Source organism: Apus apus, chromosome 5 (assembly GCF_020740795.1).
Source record: "Apus apus isolate bApuApu2 chromosome 5, bApuApu2.pri.cur, whole genome shotgun sequence".
In the NCBI taxonomy this organism is placed as follows: domain Eukaryota; kingdom Metazoa; phylum Chordata; class Aves; order Apodiformes; family Apodidae; genus Apus; species Apus apus.
Window position 1 is genome coordinate 10806371 of NC_067286.1, and position 18038 is coordinate 10824408.

Consider the following 18038-nt stretch of genomic DNA (forward strand, 5'->3'; position numbering starts at 1 on the left):
TCTCAGAGGCAGCTAATAATATAACTCAAATAATCATCTTTATACTTAATATTTCACAGGCATCTTTACCAGATATAAATGGCAGCGTGAACCCACAGTTCAGTTTCTGTGGGAGGTCTTTTTTCTTTTGACATGTACTTAAACACGTGTTTTCAATATGAAGTGATATTTTTATTCAACACCTAGACAGCTGTTCCTATTAAAGTCTAGTATGACTTACCTAGATGAAAGCAGGAAAATGCAATTGACTGTCTTAATGTGAATTAATTTAAATTAATTAAAACTCCATGCGGATATTCTTATTCATAATCCAAGTGAGCTTCACTTGATTAACTTTTTCACTCCTTTAATGCAATCTACATACAATTAAGCCCCTTTGATTCTGAATAAGTAAACAGGTAAGTTTAGCATAATCCATTTAACCCACCTACATTCAAGTTAATTTTCCTGAAGTGCTCCCATATAGAAAAAATTCAATATTCTCAAAATAACATAATTTAATTGGCTGGTATGCACACACTACTTCATGCATATCATCTACATCTCACAGACAAAAAGCAAAATCACTGGAACTCCTACCAAAAACAATACATGCCTTTAGCCCTTTTCACACTTACCTTTCTCACATTATAGAAGTCTCGATGGGGATTACTCTTTAGTTCTTTAAATTCTGACATTTCATTTAACATCTCATGCAAACTAAATTTAGATTCTAAAAAGTTAAGCCTCCGATGACAATATGTTTTTCTGTAAAAGAAAAGACAAAAATTAATTATAATTTACAATGGTTTGTGCTTCAAGTTCAGAAATAACCTCAAAGTAAAAAAAGTAATTTTTTTTAATGAAAACCAAGATAAATCCATTCTTCTTATCCTACTGGTTAACCAATATACAAGTCAACATCCAGTATGATTTCAAACCAAAGGTATTAGTGAAGCCTCAAACAACTCTAAATAACTGTGTTATGCCCTCTAAGTTGTCAAGGTATTGTTACCACCATATCTGTGCATAAAGTGCAGTTCTTTTAGTAATGAGGACCAGCCAAAGCATAAAACCTATGATAAAAGGTGATGTCAATTGCTACTACTCTGAAAATATAACTCCAGTAGAATAGATCACTTTATATATAAAAGAAACAACCTCTAATCCAGACATACTCACTATGGAAGTTTTGTTGTTTGTTTGTTTTTAATTCCCTGAAGTTTATTTGCTTTTTCAACACAAATATAAGCAGCCAGAATAAGATCCAATATACTTTCATTTCTTACGCCTTAAAAACAAATCCTGTGTAGAAATTTTTTTTTTCTAAAATAATTTCTTCTGCTTTTCTTAGAAATAACACACTTTTTTGTTCCTGCTTGCTTTACTCCTGTCTTCACTGTCATCTTCTGTTATGTTTCTTATTCTATTTTTAACCAGTGACATGTTTTTTTCTCTTCGCCATCTGTCAATTCTTAGCAAATCTACAATACTTTGTAGCACTATTAATGTAATAGCTTTATTTTTTTCTGCTTTATTGTTGACAATCTCTCCTCAATGGAACACAAATCCCATAATGGATTTGAAAGTCCAATTCAAACACAGTCTCACTGTATCTGATACTGATCAAGACCTCTTTGCCCATTGCAGGAAGTGTTTGTTGGGTTATGCTATTATTCAAGAGACTGGAGGACTGAGGAGTAGGGTTAGGTTCCATCAGTAAGCACACTGAAGATTAAAGAACAATGGGTTCCTGATGTCAAAGCAGCCCCATGTGTGATAGACCTAACTGACAGGAAAGCACTTGCTGCAAATAAGGAAACAATATCATATGAAGAGCTTACGCAACAGGATTACTGAAAATACTTTTTCCTTTTGGTTTGTGTGCATTACCAGGGAGTGTGAATCAGTCTGCAAAAGCTTACTATGAAGAAGTGAAAGGAACAGATCAGAGAATGCTTTGGGTTGGAAGTGACCTTTAAAGGTCACCTAATCCAACCCCCCTGCCTTAGCCAGGGACACCTTCCACTAGACCAGGTTGCTCAGAGCCCCCTCCAGCCTGGTCTTGAACACTTCTAGGAATTGCTCAAACAAGCATACTCAGGCTAGCTTTGATTTGCAGGAGGAGCACTGGTAATGCTGGTGGAAGGACAGGCTGCTGCTCTTAGAAAAATGCTTTAGGAAATGGGACAGTTCTGTTCAGCCCATTCACTATCAATGCACAAGGCAGACACTATGCTGCAGGTGTCACACTGTAAATTACAGTTTCTCTGGTAGGCAGGGCAGATAGTTCAGAAGAAGAGTCCAGATTCCTGCTCTGCTCCATCCTAGTGTGGATACTTTTCCTTTCCTAGTGTTGGGACCAGGAGAAACCTTGATGTTTCAAATCCTCAGCTGGGAAGTAAACTTAAACCTGGAGGCACATTCTTTGATTATGCATTGGGAAGAGACACTTTTGTCATGAGTGTCAGTTACTGTACTAGAGTTGTTTTATTACTAGTTTTTAGATATTTGATCATTCTGGGAAATTCTAGATCTATTTTGAGTATTTATGTAGCTGAGCTGTTCTGTATGCGCTACATGTGCAGGGTTTCTCTCTTCATGCAGCGAGGGTAGAGCAGAGCTGAAGGAATTCCAGACAATTGTTCAAAAAACCTCAAATTCAGCATAGGCCAAAACAAAATAAGAAAGGTAAGGTTTAAGTTTCAGTTCCCATGCTTCAAGAAGTTTAAGTCAGATTTTATTTGACTGGGGATATGTGGCCAATTTCTTGCTTTTCTGTTAACTGCTTCTCATTTTGCCATTAAATATAGGTGTATGTCTTTGTGTGATCAATAATGCTTCAGAAGGGCAAAATAAAATATTACTGTAGAATGAGTACATTGAGGAATTAAATATCACAAAAGCCAGAAGTACTAAACTAAAGGCAGCAGCCTGAAGGGGCAGAGAAGCAAGAGAAACATACGTTGGACCATCTGCAATTAGAGCAAGAACGTGACTCAGATCAAGGGTATAGGTCTCCAGGTCAGGATATGGCAGACTCCGAGGCTCATTGAGTTCCATCATTTCTTTGTTATCATAAACAAAAGGAATGCCACCTTTTATCTTGATAACATAATCCAAATTGTCTGGAGCATCTTCAAGATTGTAAGGATCTTCATTTTCTTCTGGGGGTGAATGGAAATCTGGAAAAAATTTACATTACATTTAGAAGAATTAACTTACACAAAAGGCAAAACAATTACAAAAATAAATTTCTGCCTCTGTACTACTTCATTTCTAACAGATCTTAATACTTTCATTAAAATCACATTTTTGGTTATTATAAAAGACCTGTTGTTACAAGACAGCTTTATTCTGACAGGCTTTAATTGCAGTCCCCCTCTAAGCTAAGTGCCTGCCTTAATGCAAATATTATACATTATTAAAGTTCTCTGAACTAATGTATTAATAGATTTAATACTATCCTTTATTAATGTATGATGCCATAAGTTTCAAAATAAGTTTCCAGAAGTATTTAACTTAGGATGGTTGAAAGTTCTGAACAGAAAAGAAAGTTTTGAACAGTTGAGAGTTTTGAACAATGAAGCAGTTGTTGATCTCATACCCACCTTCATTATTTTCTCTTCACCTTCTGACTCACTGTAGTAATTTTGGAAGTTTGTATTTAAGCCCACAGTAATGCAGCTGTTCTCAGATTGAAACATCAGTCAGAAAAGAACAGGCTGTGCCTTCTTCACCTCTGCCCTTCCCACAACCCAATGAGCTCAACTAGTGCACACACACTAGGACTGTTTCCTCTTTCTCTGAGTCACTGAATACACTTCACTCACAGTACAGCAGGAAATAATTTAAGACTCAGTATTTCTCACTCTGACCAAGGTACTAGTTATTTGTAGCCCTTCAGGGGCAGGGGGTGGGGGGAATGTTGGTTGTTTGGTTTTGTTGTGTTTCAGTTGAGGGGGGTTTTTTGTTTGTTTGCATTTTGTTGGCTTTTTTTAAAAAGCCAACTTCTCTGCACTGAGAAATGCAGAAGCCAGAGACAGTAATTACACAACTCTAGTTTTTCCCTTGGCCTTCTGATCACGACCAATATCAAAATGCACCAGAAGCATGGTTGGGATTTGTTCAGTAGAGTTTTGCAATCCTTTTACAAAATTATAATTCTTTTTTTCTGAGAATCAGGTACACACACATATTTCTGGGAGATTCCCCTTATGTGAACACTATTATCACTCATAATAGTGAATGTTCATAGCTTCTTTTACAATATCTTATCAATGCAACTAGCATAAAATAAGTGTCTCAACTACATTTATGTCAACTGAACTACATTCTTCAGCTGACTCTTATCACTGAGATTTCTTCTTCTGCCCATTGAGTTAAGCCAAGATAGAAAAGTAATTAACCAGTCCTTTTATTAACCTAAAGCACCTGAATGTATGTTATAAACTGATACCACTCTTATCTCTAATATTCTTAACTATCCAGCTCGAACTTGTGCTAATGAAGACATGGGGTAATGAGATTCTATTGTTTATGTTGTAAGTGTAAAATCCTAACTGTAAAAGTTATTAGAATTGATCACAGCTTGGAAATATCTACCTGGCAGCTGCTGCAAGACATCCTTCCTGTCCTGAACATTCAGTAAGCATACTGTCCTCTTTACAGTCTTTGAGTATAACAAATGCTTGAAAAGATCTTAATTCACCCTCTTTCAACCACTGAGAGAGACGGTAATTGATTTAAAATGTCGCTGAGAATGATGAATACACTGCCAACAATACAGCCACATCTACAGCAGCACATTTAATGCACGAGTAAAGCTTTCAAGACACAACCCACCAAAGAGACAAATATAATTTGTGATACATATAGTGGGGAATATGTTCAACCTAGTAAGTCCTGTTGAGAGAACAGTTTATTAACCCAGGCAGAATGCCCAACCAAGTATGACTACACAACTTCCAGTCTTGACCTGGTAAGTGTACCATGCCTGGGAAATTACTGACTCAGGGCTTGCTAACCAGCATGTCTCAATTTACAATGTAGATGAGCTCATAATCCCTTTTATTTCAGTATGCCAACATCAGCAGGAATGAATTTTCACTTTAAACCATATCCACATATCTTTCTCCTAGAGGAACACAAGTGTACTACTTACCATCCCATTTACTGCCAATAAAAAAAAAAAAAAAATCAATGAGCATCAAGTGTTTTTTTAGCTCTTGGCAGCTTCAAAGTTTCATATTAGACACAGGATTTATAACTTGGGTGCATCAGTGATTCTCCACCACTTCCTAACAGGAGAAATTAGAGAGGCAAAGGCACACAGAAGAGATCATCACAAAAATGTAACTTGCTTTTACTACAGCAGGGCGTGAATGCATTCTATATTTTCAGAAGAACAAGGATATTCACCTGGATACACTTCATCTTCAGCCTTCCATTTTTCATCTCGCATGCTGCACAGATACCGAGAGGTTGTTCTCGGGAAGCGATGGTAGGCGAGACGGGAGTACTTCTCTCGAATGAGAAGAGCTTTCACCAGGCTCTTGGCAGCTTGCTCATAATCATCAACTGTAACCTGAAAGGAAAGCCTGGATAAATACTGACAGAAATAAAACAGCAGTTTTAGCAACAAACTGAATCCACATCAGCAACAAGATGACTGAATTTCCAGACACCTAAGTGTATGTGACTTGACCATAAAGATCTTATGCAAGGTCTCAGGAACCTGGAACAGAAGTAGAGTCCAAATGCAATGGACAAAACACACACTGAATTTTTCCCCTACCATACATTATCCATTTAGTTAAGGCCTGGTTATGTTTTAATCTATTCAATTTATTTTTTTCAGATAAAAAGTATAAAATGACCTGATCTTGACTTTAACTGTTTTACAAATCCATGTGTTCACAAAACAATTCATAATTTGTAGCAGAGAGCCATAATATACTGGAATTTCACACTTTATATAGTGTACAAATTTGGAATTTTTTTCCTCCCCAGACACAAAAATGGGAAAATAGATGGTTTCTCACCCCTGCACAGTAGTCTCCACTAATTGAAACTCTCTGAAACTCTGGTACATCATATGGCACTGGGACTGGCAGAAAAGCACTTTGAGGAACTGGTGCTGCAGGAGACCGAACAGGATTGGGCAATGGTGCTTTCCATTCCTGAGATGGAATTTGTAATGACAAAGACTGGGATCGAATCATCTTGAAACTTTTCTTCCTACAAATTCACAGTATAAATCACAAAATAAGCCATGGTATAAAACATTAAATACACTGAAAAACTGATTACAGCAAAGAAATTACCCCCTAAAAAATGTTACAAATGAAATCTCTCATATAATAGAAAAAATGTTGGTCACAAAATATTTGCACTTTTAACTTTTTTTCTATTGACATTTCATATGATATATGCTACACACAACTGCTCTTACCCTCCACAGGAATACAATATGCCATAATTTATTTACAATCACTGTAATATGCCCTGAGGTTTGTTTTTTTATACTTCTTACAAATTCAGTTTCAGCAAGTCACTGTACAGAAGGAATATGTGATCACTCTGCTTACTTCAGTAGAAGTTGATTTTTAAGAGACTGGTAAGCATCAGAATTCACAAAGTATCCAACAGAAACAAGTGACTGTCATGTACAGTAAGTTTTTTGCAATTATCATCCTATTACACACTTTTCATTCTTCCCAAAACATGCAAGACTTAAAAACTCATCTAGTTGTCAGACAAGACTATGCATCAGAATTTCATATATAGTCATTCAGTTAAACTTGTAAGAAAAATGATGAGCATATAGTTATCCCTTAGGCAGTGTTTGATGAGACTTGAGCAAAAGACTAATGTTGGTTATCAGAGCAATAACACAGCATGGCTTTGACATGCAAGTCCATTCCTCCACTCAGGGCATTAAATGGCTTATGTCCATAGGTTCAAAACCTTTTGCCCTTTCTCAGCAGAACTGTGAGAGATGTGTACCTTAGACAAACCAGCTAAAAAAAGGCAGCTGTATTTTTCAGTCAAGTAATTGTAATACCTCAAGTGAAGTTTTTTAATATCTCTAAAGATTTCATTTTTCTTACTAAGTTTAAATGTATTTAAATACATCTTAAATACTCATATAATAAATAAATATGTTATAAACTACCTGTAATATCACTTTCTTTTGCACTGTGGAAATAACTCCCCCATTTTATAAATTAGACGACAAAACCTTAAAATGTTAGTAAGAATGACTAGCAAAAGAAAAGTAATACAGGAATACTCTCTGGAAGTTGCACAGTACTTCTGTGACATTCTGAAGAGTAAGGACATGCAGTGCTGGTATGCCTAGGACAAAACTACATCCTCTGTTAAGTAATCGTAGTCACCTTTGAAACCAGTATGAAATTCTTGAAAGGCAGTGTTAGATCAACTGCAAACAACAGAAGTTACTCCTGTAACTGTCCTTGAAGTACATTTCAGTCCTGCAGGACAGGGATAAACACTTGTTCTGTTCCCTCATGTAAACAACATACACAGAACATCCCTTTCTATGCAGTTAAAACTCATACAAAACTTGAGGTACGCTTTGACAGAATATATTTCTAAAAGATAATTTCCCAAATTAAAAGTTAGACTTACTAGTTCAGGAGAAAAAGATACACCAAATAGTTGTTTGAATGAAAACATCTAGTTTTTCCTTTGGTGCTTATGTTTGTGCACGTGCCAATCGGGAAACCCACTCGCACAATTCAAAACCAGAAGTCTCAGCCCATACTGTCAGTGTGTCATACCTTAATTTAGCTGAATTGACTCTTCTCCCTTCTGTTCCAGAAATATGATGCCAAGCATTGCCCAACTGATTGTCTGCAGCTAACTGGGTAAATGTGTTTAGCTTTCAAAGGCTTCCCTGTTTGCCTGCTTTTTGAATCTGTACACATCCAGGCCGCTGCTGAGCTCGCGTGACTCTAGGCAACAGCCTAGCCAGTCGACTGAAGTGAAGATACTGGAACATCAGGGTAAGGCCTGTGACCTCTGTCACAGAAGAAAATCATAAACCAAATCAAGTTTGGCTTCATTAGATTGCTGGGTAAACCAAAGGTGGACTTTTACTTTTTTTTTTTTCCCTGAGAAAACTCAAAACGTGCACTTTTATGGCTGACAGTGGTTAGATTTTATCTCTGTGAGCTGAGGAAACCTAAGAATAACCTCATTATGCCAATACCACTTTTCACTTTCTCCCTTGATGTTAAGTCTTTGCTTTCATCTATTTCTACAGAGTATAAGCAGCATCATACCACTGCCATTTTCTCTTTCTGTTTCTCTGAGCGAAACCAGAATAAAGAGGGGGAAGTGTTTTCTTTTATTATTCTTTTTGTATTAAAGTCTTAGGGTTGTGTTGGCTTCTACCCAGCTATGCTGTGTATTACATTTGCATAAGCAATACCTATGCTATTGCTGGAAGCACTGCTGAGACAACCTCACTAATCCAAGCTTGCTAGGGCTCATCCCCACACCTAGCACAGACTAGCACGGAAGGACTTCACATAAGTGCCCTTGGAACCTGGTGTTGACCTTTCTCCTAAAGTAGTAAGAGGCAGAATGTTATTTGCCAGATATTCCAATATCAATTCAAACTCATTTAAAAAACTGTTTTCCACTAAGAAGGCAACTACTGAACAAACCTTTTAGCTGTTTCCACAGATTGTTGTTCTGCCAGTTCCTTCTGCAGTTCCCGTTCCTTGGCCTCTTTCTGTCCAATAGGGCAGTCTTCAGGCACAGTGAATAGTGACAAGGCATCTTTGCTGTCTTCTTCCCGAAGAACTTTAGCAAATACCTTCTCTGCCAGAAGTCGCACATGCTCATCAACCTCAGAGATGTTCAACTTTGGAAACTGTCTGGGCATGTCGGCTGATAAGGAAGACATTTGACAAAGTTAAAACTACAAGAATAAAGATACGGCAAGAGACTGGTTTTCTTTTTCATGGTATGCCTATCAAAACCAAGAGCTTAGAGCAAAAGCAGAATAAAGTAGAACAGCTATGCAGAATTTAAACCAGTATGTAGTACCCAAGAACCACAAGTATCCACTGAGCATCTTCACTTGTGGAGCCATGCCAACTTGTGAATTTGGAACTTCTTGGCATACTTCTGAAAATTCCTAAGATATATATGTACAGATTTCCCAGTAAGTCCCACTTACTTGCATAATCAGATAGATTATTACTTGTGACATAACACATACTTAGCTGTATGTACTTGCACTGAACTTGGAAGTCACATTCACTCAGTTGCCTGACTTCTTCCCTGCTCAATGAATTCAAACCAATTTTAGAGCCACAAGCAAGTTAGAAAGGAAGGTTGCACATTTCTACCTCACCCCACCCTTTCCACAAATAATAAAGTCATGAAGCTGCTGTGAAGTAAAATGGTTACACAACAGGAGCAAATACAGTGTAGTTAATGACTTTTTTGCTGTTTTCAGCAGTTGATATCCTGCTTTTGAATGGAATGTGGGAAAAAGACAGGATGTGGACTTTAATTTCTACTTGACATTTAAATATTTTTCAAAAAAATATGTTTTATATTTTAAATTTTGATTTAAGTAGCCTTTAATCACAAAATGTTTCCATTTTGTTATAGCAGCACTACTGAAAATATTATCTTTAGGGTTTCTTCTGTAGTTTCATGGCTTTATTTATATTTCACTCTCAAACAATCAAAAATATGAATTTTGGCGTATCTGGTAGCATTCTGGAGGGTAAAAAAAAAATAGTGTTTGTAAGCTACTGACCAGCATTATTTATTATGTGCTATAAAGCTTTGTGAATGCCTTCAGTGTGACGGAGTTTGTAACAAATAAGATTAAATTCTTACTACACAAGTTAAAAATAGCAATGAACATGTCACAACAAATGGATCCAAGCACTGCCAGAATGTCAAGTCTGGGTCCAAAAGTGGGATTTCTGAATCCTTTTTGGTTACAAAAATGCAAACATATTTTAGAAGATGGTTTTCATTTAAATAATGATGTATGCTGAAAGTCAGCATGCAGCATGGCAGTTTTTAATCACTCCAGACATAATTTATCAGGGCCCCCACTACTGTATTTCTGTGGGCATGTGGAAGTTTCACATGTTGATATGTGATCCTTTCGATATGTGATCCTGTTGTTTTCAGCCTAAAAGATTCTAATTCATGTCCACCTGTTTTCACAGTTGTTCTGAAAACACTTTTGCTTTTAGAATAAAAGCGAATATAGTATGAAAAGGTGCCAAGAGATATATTGGGCTATAAAATGGCAATTTAGTGACCATCCACAGTATTTTGTGTTATTATTTTTTAAGAACCGAATCACAGCCCAGTGGAAAAATGATATTGGTTTTAAAGAACTGTGGATCTGACTCTATGCAGTTTTTCTGCCTGGAGAGTATTTGTTCTGCAATTAGTATTGCCTTCATAAAATCAAGCATATCTAGGTAACAAGCATTAAACAAGCATGCACATTTAGCTGAATGATTCCATGACAATGCACTACGATGTCTTAGAAGCATCCAAACTTAGATTTGGTTTCTCGATTTCAAAACTCAATGAAGTCATGGGAGTCTTTCCACTGACCTCAATGAACACAGTTGTCAGCAACAGTATCTGCTGCACACACAGTTGCCAGCAACAAGGGCCTTTTGGATCACACATTAGCCAGGCAAGAAGAGTCTTTATAGTTACTGGACTACAGTAAGAGTGCTAATAATAACAGTAAAACGTGGAATAATAATGTTTCTTCTGCTGTTAAATCAGCAATTAAAATACTTTCAGTATTGGCTGACTAGGACAGGAAAAATCAATTGATTGTATGTTTAACATTGCCTGAGCATTTTCCTAGTATAAATTAACTTTTTTCTTAGAAAATCATCATCAGAAAGAGAAATGCAGTAGGAAATAAGATTTGCATAATAAACCATACTATATTTTAAATCATTACAATCAAATAGTGAAGGATGATCCCCTAGTAAGGTTAAAGTGTTGTGGTTTTTTTTTCTTTCTTACAGAAGCTCATCTCGTATTCTCCACTGAAGCAAGAGACTAAGGCACAAAACACTTTGATAGCTACATGCACCCACCTCACTGCTAGCTTATGTCACTGAAATGAGTTTAATAAACCTAAAATAGTGATGAGGTACTTCATGCAGTACTCATGCCAGCTGTGCCGTTCTGAACTGGAACAGGGAAGAGGATCTTGTATCCAGTATCCTGCTACAGAAGTGCTATCTTTTACCCAAGGTGAGTGACAGGGAGAGCAACAACTAGAGGTCTTACTGGGATGGGGAGGATGTATGAATGCCCTGCAGCAGCCACCAAATGCTCCTTCCCTAAATATCTCTCACAGAAAGACTGCTTTGGTTGGTCGTTAGTTTTGCAGCCTTTGTGGGGGGAAAAAAGCAAGCTGTTTCTCTTGAAACACGCTGCATAAAAAAATGACTGAATTATTACTTTGGAAGCAATTATTGATCAGGAATTTAAAGGGCTTTAATATGCAACAAGACGCCAGTAAAACAGTCAGGGCCGCCCCTCTCACACCCGCACGGAGGGTCAGCCCGGAGCTCCGTCCTGCCCCGCGGGCAGGTGGGGCCGGGCCGGGCCGGGCCGGGCCGGGCGCCGCCGCAGGAGCCCCGGACACGGCCACCCCGGGCCTGGCCCCGCCGGGGCGGCGGCCAAGGTCACCAGCAGCCCGGGCCAGCCCGGCACGGCGCTGCCGCCTGCCTCCAGACTTACCTAGTGCCCCGGGGAAAGCCATGCTGGGGCTGGGTCGGGCCCCGCCGCCGGCGCTCCCGCCGGCCGGTGAGCCTCTGTCAGAAGCCGCTGGCGGAGGAGGCGGAGGCGGCGGGAGGGAGGAGCCGCTCCCGCCAGACGCCGCCGCTCCCCTATGCCGCATTCCCCCGCCGACCGGCCGCCCCGGTACCGCAGTGCCGCGCCCCCCTTCCCTGGCCCTTTATGGCCGCCGCGGCCCCCGGGCGGAGATGCCCGCTCGCCGCGCCCCCGGCCCCGCCGGGGCGGCCAGCTGCCTTCCGAGCGGCAGCATCGCGGCACGGGGCCACCCCGCAGCAGGAGGGGCCGGGGACAGGCGGCAGGAGGGCGCTGAGGCGGCGGGCTCGGGGCGCGGCCTCCACCCGCGGGGAGCTGCGGGGCGACCCCCTCTCGGTGTCCGGCGGCCCGGGGGGGGCTGCCCCGCCCCCTCCCCTCCTCGCGCGGGGGCCGTTAACGGACGCCGGGCGGGGCGGGGCGGGGGGAGGCACGCGCCGCGCCCGTAGCTCCGCGGGGGGGGGGGGGCTCCCGCCGGCGCGCGCTGCGGGCCCCGCGGCCGCACCTGAGGCGAGCGGGGCGGCGCGGGCTGAGGCGGCGCCTCTCCCGCGGGGCCGCGGCCTCCGTGGGCGCCGGAGGAGCCGAGGGAAGCGTTCTTCCGCCACGCCGCGGCGGCTCGCTGCGCTTCGGAGGCGTGAAGGCAGCAGCGGCGCCGTGACCGGCTCCCGGCCGGCGCGGGAGGGAGCCCCGGGGCGCGCCGGCCCCGCCGCACCTCAGCGCCCCGAGCTGCGGGTGGCCGGCTGCGGGCGGGCGCCTCGTCAGTGCCGCCTTCGCCAGCGATTTGTTCGAAATCCTCCCCGAAAAGTGTCTTAATATCGAAAACTTTGATTCGAGACCAGGAGGTTGTGAGGGTGGTGCAAAGATGACACCCGATAAGGAAGCTGGCTGATGATGCGGCCTTATCAAAAGTGTCTTCAACCCTGTCCATCCGTCCGTGCAGTGACGTGGTGCAGGTGCTCGTACGTATTACACAGCAACAACAGCCAAAAAACAAACCAACCTTACCGGGTAAAGAGCTCAAGACAAAAAAAAAAACCTGGAGGTCAAAACAAGCGTGACTCGGCAGGAACGAGGATTTTAATATGTAAAATAATTTGACCTTGTTTATGAGAGACTCCAGGCCTTGAAGCTGAAAGGCTTAGGTAAGTGTATGGTAGGTCTGGGTTATGATACCTGGAGTATAATCTGAAGACATTTAAATATAAAAGTATCTTTATAGTGCCAGGGAGCACTGGGAGTGTAGCTACTGAAGACCAAGGTCCTTTGTGTAAAAAGAGAAACACGATAAAGGTAGATATCCTAAAACACATGAGGGATCAGGCAGCCCTGTGGCCAGGGTGCTAGTCCCCCCGCATCCTCCCAACTTGGTAAATGAAGAATCGTTCCATTAATAAATCTCAGGGGGTTTTAGCTTCAAAAATTCCTTTTATTCACATAGCTGCTGATGAAATGGAAGTTGAAAGAAAGCAGGTGACCGTACAAAGTTTGTGTCACAAAGAAGAGCTGCAAATATTTGCAGAGTTTCAGTTGCAAAGAAGACCAGATCTTTTGAATCTTACACTAGTATCACCACAGTCACCTTCATGCGCTCATTAAAAAGCTAAGAGTTATGGCCACAGCAGTTGTATGAGATGTACCAAACCAAAGCACTTGAAAATAAGTCAGCCATCCAAAATAATTTAAAAATAATTGTTTTAAAAATAATAGTACTAAAAATGTAGACACTGTTTCTTAGCTTGGAAAAGAGGCTTATGCTGCGCATGCGTGTTTCTCCCACAGTAACTCTGAATGTCTCAATCAGCTGCTGTCAGGCTACACCCAGACAAGCCATCTGCCACCCAGGAAACTACATTCTGTAAGTATCTCTGTGTCTGACTCACGGTTGTGCTGCCCACATGATATATGAGTAAATGACACCTGTTGTGCTGGCCATTCAGCACACCCAGTGATTGCTGATCTGTTAGTCCTGCTTCCCCATGTCCTTCTCCCAGCCACCTGCCTGAACTTGCCCAAACTTGCCTGCTTCCTGTCATGGAGTTTGCCTGGCAGTTTGGGATCCTTAGTGACTCTCTAATCATAATTCTGCCCTGCCTGCTGAATTCAAGGGTCTTGCCTCCACATTTGACTTAATCTCTCTTCTAACTACAGACACAAGAGGCTGGAAAGGTTCCCTCTTGTGCTAGTGCTGGCTCTCTGCCAACCACAATGAAAGAATAACGGTCTCAAAGATAACTGAGTTTCTACAGTTTTCTTTCATGGAAACAGGCAGCTCTGTACGCCCCAAGCAAAGTAAACATTGCAGTGTGAGTTCACATTTTATGAATTCACACCAAAGGGACATCTTAAAAATGCCTTAGCAAAGAAGAAGCTTCTATGAGCACTGAAGTACAAAGCCAGAAGGACACAGGACATTGGTTCTAGGGGACCATGACTACTTAAATGAGCTTTCCTTTTGTAAAAAGTGGGTAGCCTTTAAAGGCAAACAGATCATAACTTAGTAAATGCAGCAACAGTAACTGAAGCATTAAGGAAATACTATTGCAGGATCTATAATAATGTCAGAATGGACTAAGAGTAGGAGCAATGGTAAAAAAATAACAAGAAAATACTTCAAGTCTTTTCACATTTTGCAGAAGCAATTAGGATGCTCAGTTCTTTTACAAACATCAGATCCACAAATGAGATTTACAAACATCTCAGATCATACATTTGAATAATGGGACCAGTTTCACACCCCATCTCTGCTCTCATAATGAGCAATGCATGTGTATCTGAGAAGTGGACGTAACACTAAGCTGACAACAATAAAATAGCATATTCTCAACAGTAGATGTTGTGTGCTTCTATTAGCACATGCAAAACATACAGCATTAAAGTTTGCATCCAGACTTAGAGTGCCCCAGTGTTGCCATCTAGCCCATGAAGGCATCTTTCTGCCTGTCCAGTTTGTGGGTAGATTATACGTTTATACACGGTATTGAAAGTAGTGCAAGTGTCTCCAGAGTGATTTTAAATGTTCTGATTCCTATTATAAAATGTCAGTGCCTTCTAGGTTTTGGTTCACTTCTTTGGTGTAGGAAGCAGTAGTTTCCTTGGTTCAATTTTGCACTGTGCATAAATGTATTTCTTTTTATCTTTCTACTCTTATACAAGACAAAGTTACGCCTTTCCTTTTACCACAAATTCACATGTGATTATGTTTCTTTATATTATGTTTCTAATTATGTATTTCTATTATGCCTTCAACTTTCTTTACACCCTAATTTAAGGATTATTCTTTTTGGAGACAGTAGTAGACTCATGATTTTTCCAGTGTACATAGCACTTGGACTGCTCTTTTGCAGTTGCTCTATTTTTAAAAAAGGGAATGCAATAAAAGTTTTAAAGATTTGCTTGCATGTCAACATCTACTGAGGAAGGGAATAAAGAACACCCTAAATATACATCTGTATTATTAATGCTGATTTTCAGAGACAGACAAATCTTGTCTCAGAGATGATTAAAGCTGGAATGCATATTCATCAAAATTAGGAAATGGTCTCTCATTCTCACTTGAAATTGTTTCAGTTGTTATAATGTACTGCTTTCATTTGTACAGTGCCCTAAAAGCTAATGGGTTTTTAATTCATTTTTAAAAATAGATATTTCTCACTGTGATACTGATTCCAACAAAGCAACTAATGGATCAAATAAAATATTTCTATCTATAATGTACCTGTTAGTGGCAACCAAACAATATTAGACTCAGTACTCACTTCTCTGATCTTTAATGAATTCAGTTAATGATATGCTTGGCACACGTGCATTTACTTAGTGAAGAGTAACTGGTATTCCAATAGCAAAAAACTATGGTTAAATACAGCAGTCTCCAAATGCTGGAGGTGAGTTTTGTGCCAACTGTGAAACATAACCGAATCACATTACCAAATACTCTCTACTAGAAAGGAAGACTAATTCAAGATTTAAACAAATCAATAGATTAAGATTGTAATAATGCAAAAAGGGAGATAATTATTTAACTGACTGATTGAATGATAAAAAGAAAACAATACCTGTCTGTTTTATAAAGTCAGCAAATCAAAAAGCATAATCTTTCTTACCCACTGCTTTTCAAAAAGCTCATAGTAATTAATCAGGCAGGTGAGTGTTCTTGGTAGAGATTATTCGGCCTTTCTCAGTATTGAGTTTGTAAATCTAAAAATGTACTAGATTTACTGTAATTTGTAAATCTAAAAGTTTGCTTCCTACTTTAAATATAAGCAGCAAATATTCCTTGTTTTGGGGGTTGCTTAAGGCCATTCCAGAAAGTTTGCGAGTGAGGCAACAAGGAGGAGAAACCTTAATTAGTTCAGTTTTTTATAAATTCCATCTTGGATAGTTGTGGTCTTCAGAATATGTTCATACAAGATATAACTATGCTTATATGCAAGATGCATATAAGCAAAATGCAAAATGTTTGGAAAATGACTGGCACTGACATTAGAACTGGTAGTGGGTTTGGAATCCTGTTTCTTGGGTTTTTCAGTCAAATTATGTTATTTCTGAAAGGATACCTATGAGTTTAATTGTTCTGTAGTATATTATTATAAATAAAATGCATGTAATATGCAAATATAAATCTGGTTGTTGAAGAACTGAAACGAAAGTGAGAAATACAGAAATTACAAAAGGATATGACTGTTCAGTCAGTGCTTTAAAAATAAACTAGGAAAGTATCTGTACAGTCCTAATAATCTGAGTCTAAAATAACAGAAGTTTTCCATTAGTTTATAAATGGAATATACTGTAATACTTGGTTGCACAAGAAAGGTTTACAAGCAAAATGGGACGTTTTGGTGTGTTTGGAATTGTAAGCTGTCATTTGGCTATCTGGCAATCTTTCTTTCCAGCCAGTTATTTGCTGGCATTTACTAACTGCCTTATTTTGTTACAACAGCCATGTAAAAATATTAGTTTTAAACCCATTTATCTCAAACCTGCTTAGCTTGGACTTTGCAAGTATTTACCCTTGGTAGAAGACTGCCTTGCCCTGACATTATACATAATTTATCTAAAATTCTGGACCTATTCTAAAAAGGAGAGATCAGACTGTATTAGACAAACCAGTATGTGAAGCTGAAAGACCTATAATCTGATTTATAAAGAGGAGTGTTTTCTAAAAGTTTCATTTCACATCTGTCATATGAGATGCAGATGAAATATTTTTTAACCACCACTCTGATGTACCACACCATTTTACTCAGATTTAAGAGGAATTTTATTCACTCAAAATGCACATAAAAATAAATATTCAGCAAGCAACAATCTAATAAATTAGGAACTGCCAGTGCATGATAAATAATGAAACAGCATAATTACAGCCCACAAAGGAGAATTTTGTGGTTTATTTTGGAAACCCATGAAATAAAGAACGTTCTGAATTATTGATTTCTGCAAAAATCAGTACTGGAATCTAAACTGTACATTTAAAATTGGTTTACATATTATGTTTGCAGTGGAAATGCAAATAGTTCCGTTAAGTGATACTCAGTTCTGTATTTGTGTTACTTTTAGATGACCACTAAGGTTTTCATTATTATCTGTGACAAGGGTTTGCAGCTGGATTATTTGGCCCTCAACTCAGAAGTTTCATCCCCAACTAAGAGGTATCTGTGTGATGCAGGTGGAGCACATAACTGCCCAGAAACTGGGAAATGCAAGATAGAGTGGTGAGGCATTGGAACAGGCAGCCCAGGGAGCTGGTGGAGACACCATCCCTAGAGGTGATCAAAAAACAGGTAGATGTGGTGCTTTGGGAGATGTTTTAGTGGTCATGGGGGTGTAGGGCTGGTGGTTGGACTTGATCTTTAAGGTCTTTTCCAACCATAATGATTCTAGGGTTCTATGGTTTGGACACAACCTTACACAAACGTTTCATAGCCTTAAATAAACTCAGGCCTAAGTGTTGCTAAACTGCAGTCTTCCCTGTTTCCAGAAAATCCCAGCTTCTCTTTGTTTTACATGTGTATTTTGCTCCTTTTACAAGTGAGTGGAAATCAGCAGCCTCCAGAGTCTGGAGCTCATTTGTACATGGGGATTCCTAGCAGCCACCTGCAGCCCAAACCTTCTCTGTATTGTAGTGCTAAGCAGGCATAGTTGGCAAGAAATTCCACCCCAAATGTTATTAATTTTCATTTAGAAATGTAAAC

The 18038-nt window shown here is 39.8% G+C and overlaps 1 protein-coding gene across 4 annotated transcripts in view; it reads right to left on the reverse strand.

The window, feature by feature from the left end:
* AMPD3 (adenosine monophosphate deaminase 3) overlaps window positions 1–11871 on the reverse strand; it is a 32129-nt gene extending 20258 nt beyond the window's left edge. For all 4 annotated transcript variants that reach the window (XR_007889773.1, XM_051622174.1, XM_051622175.1 and 1 more), the window contains exons 1-6: window positions 11764–11871; window positions 8676–8901; window positions 6024–6219; window positions 5401–5566; window positions 2945–3164; window positions 618–747 (exon numbers count right to left, since the gene is read on the reverse strand). Coding sequence is in view for 3 of the 4 variants with exons in the window: in XM_051622174.1 (XP_051478134.1) it covers window positions 618–747; window positions 2945–3164; window positions 5401–5566; window positions 6024–6219; window positions 8676–8901; window positions 11764–11785 (960 nt within the window). In the remaining variant the exon portion in view is untranslated. The remainder of the gene's footprint in view (window positions 1–617; window positions 748–2944; window positions 3165–5400; window positions 5567–6023; window positions 6220–8675; window positions 8902–11763) is intronic.
* Between the last annotated feature and the right edge of the window lie 6167 nt (window positions 11872–18038).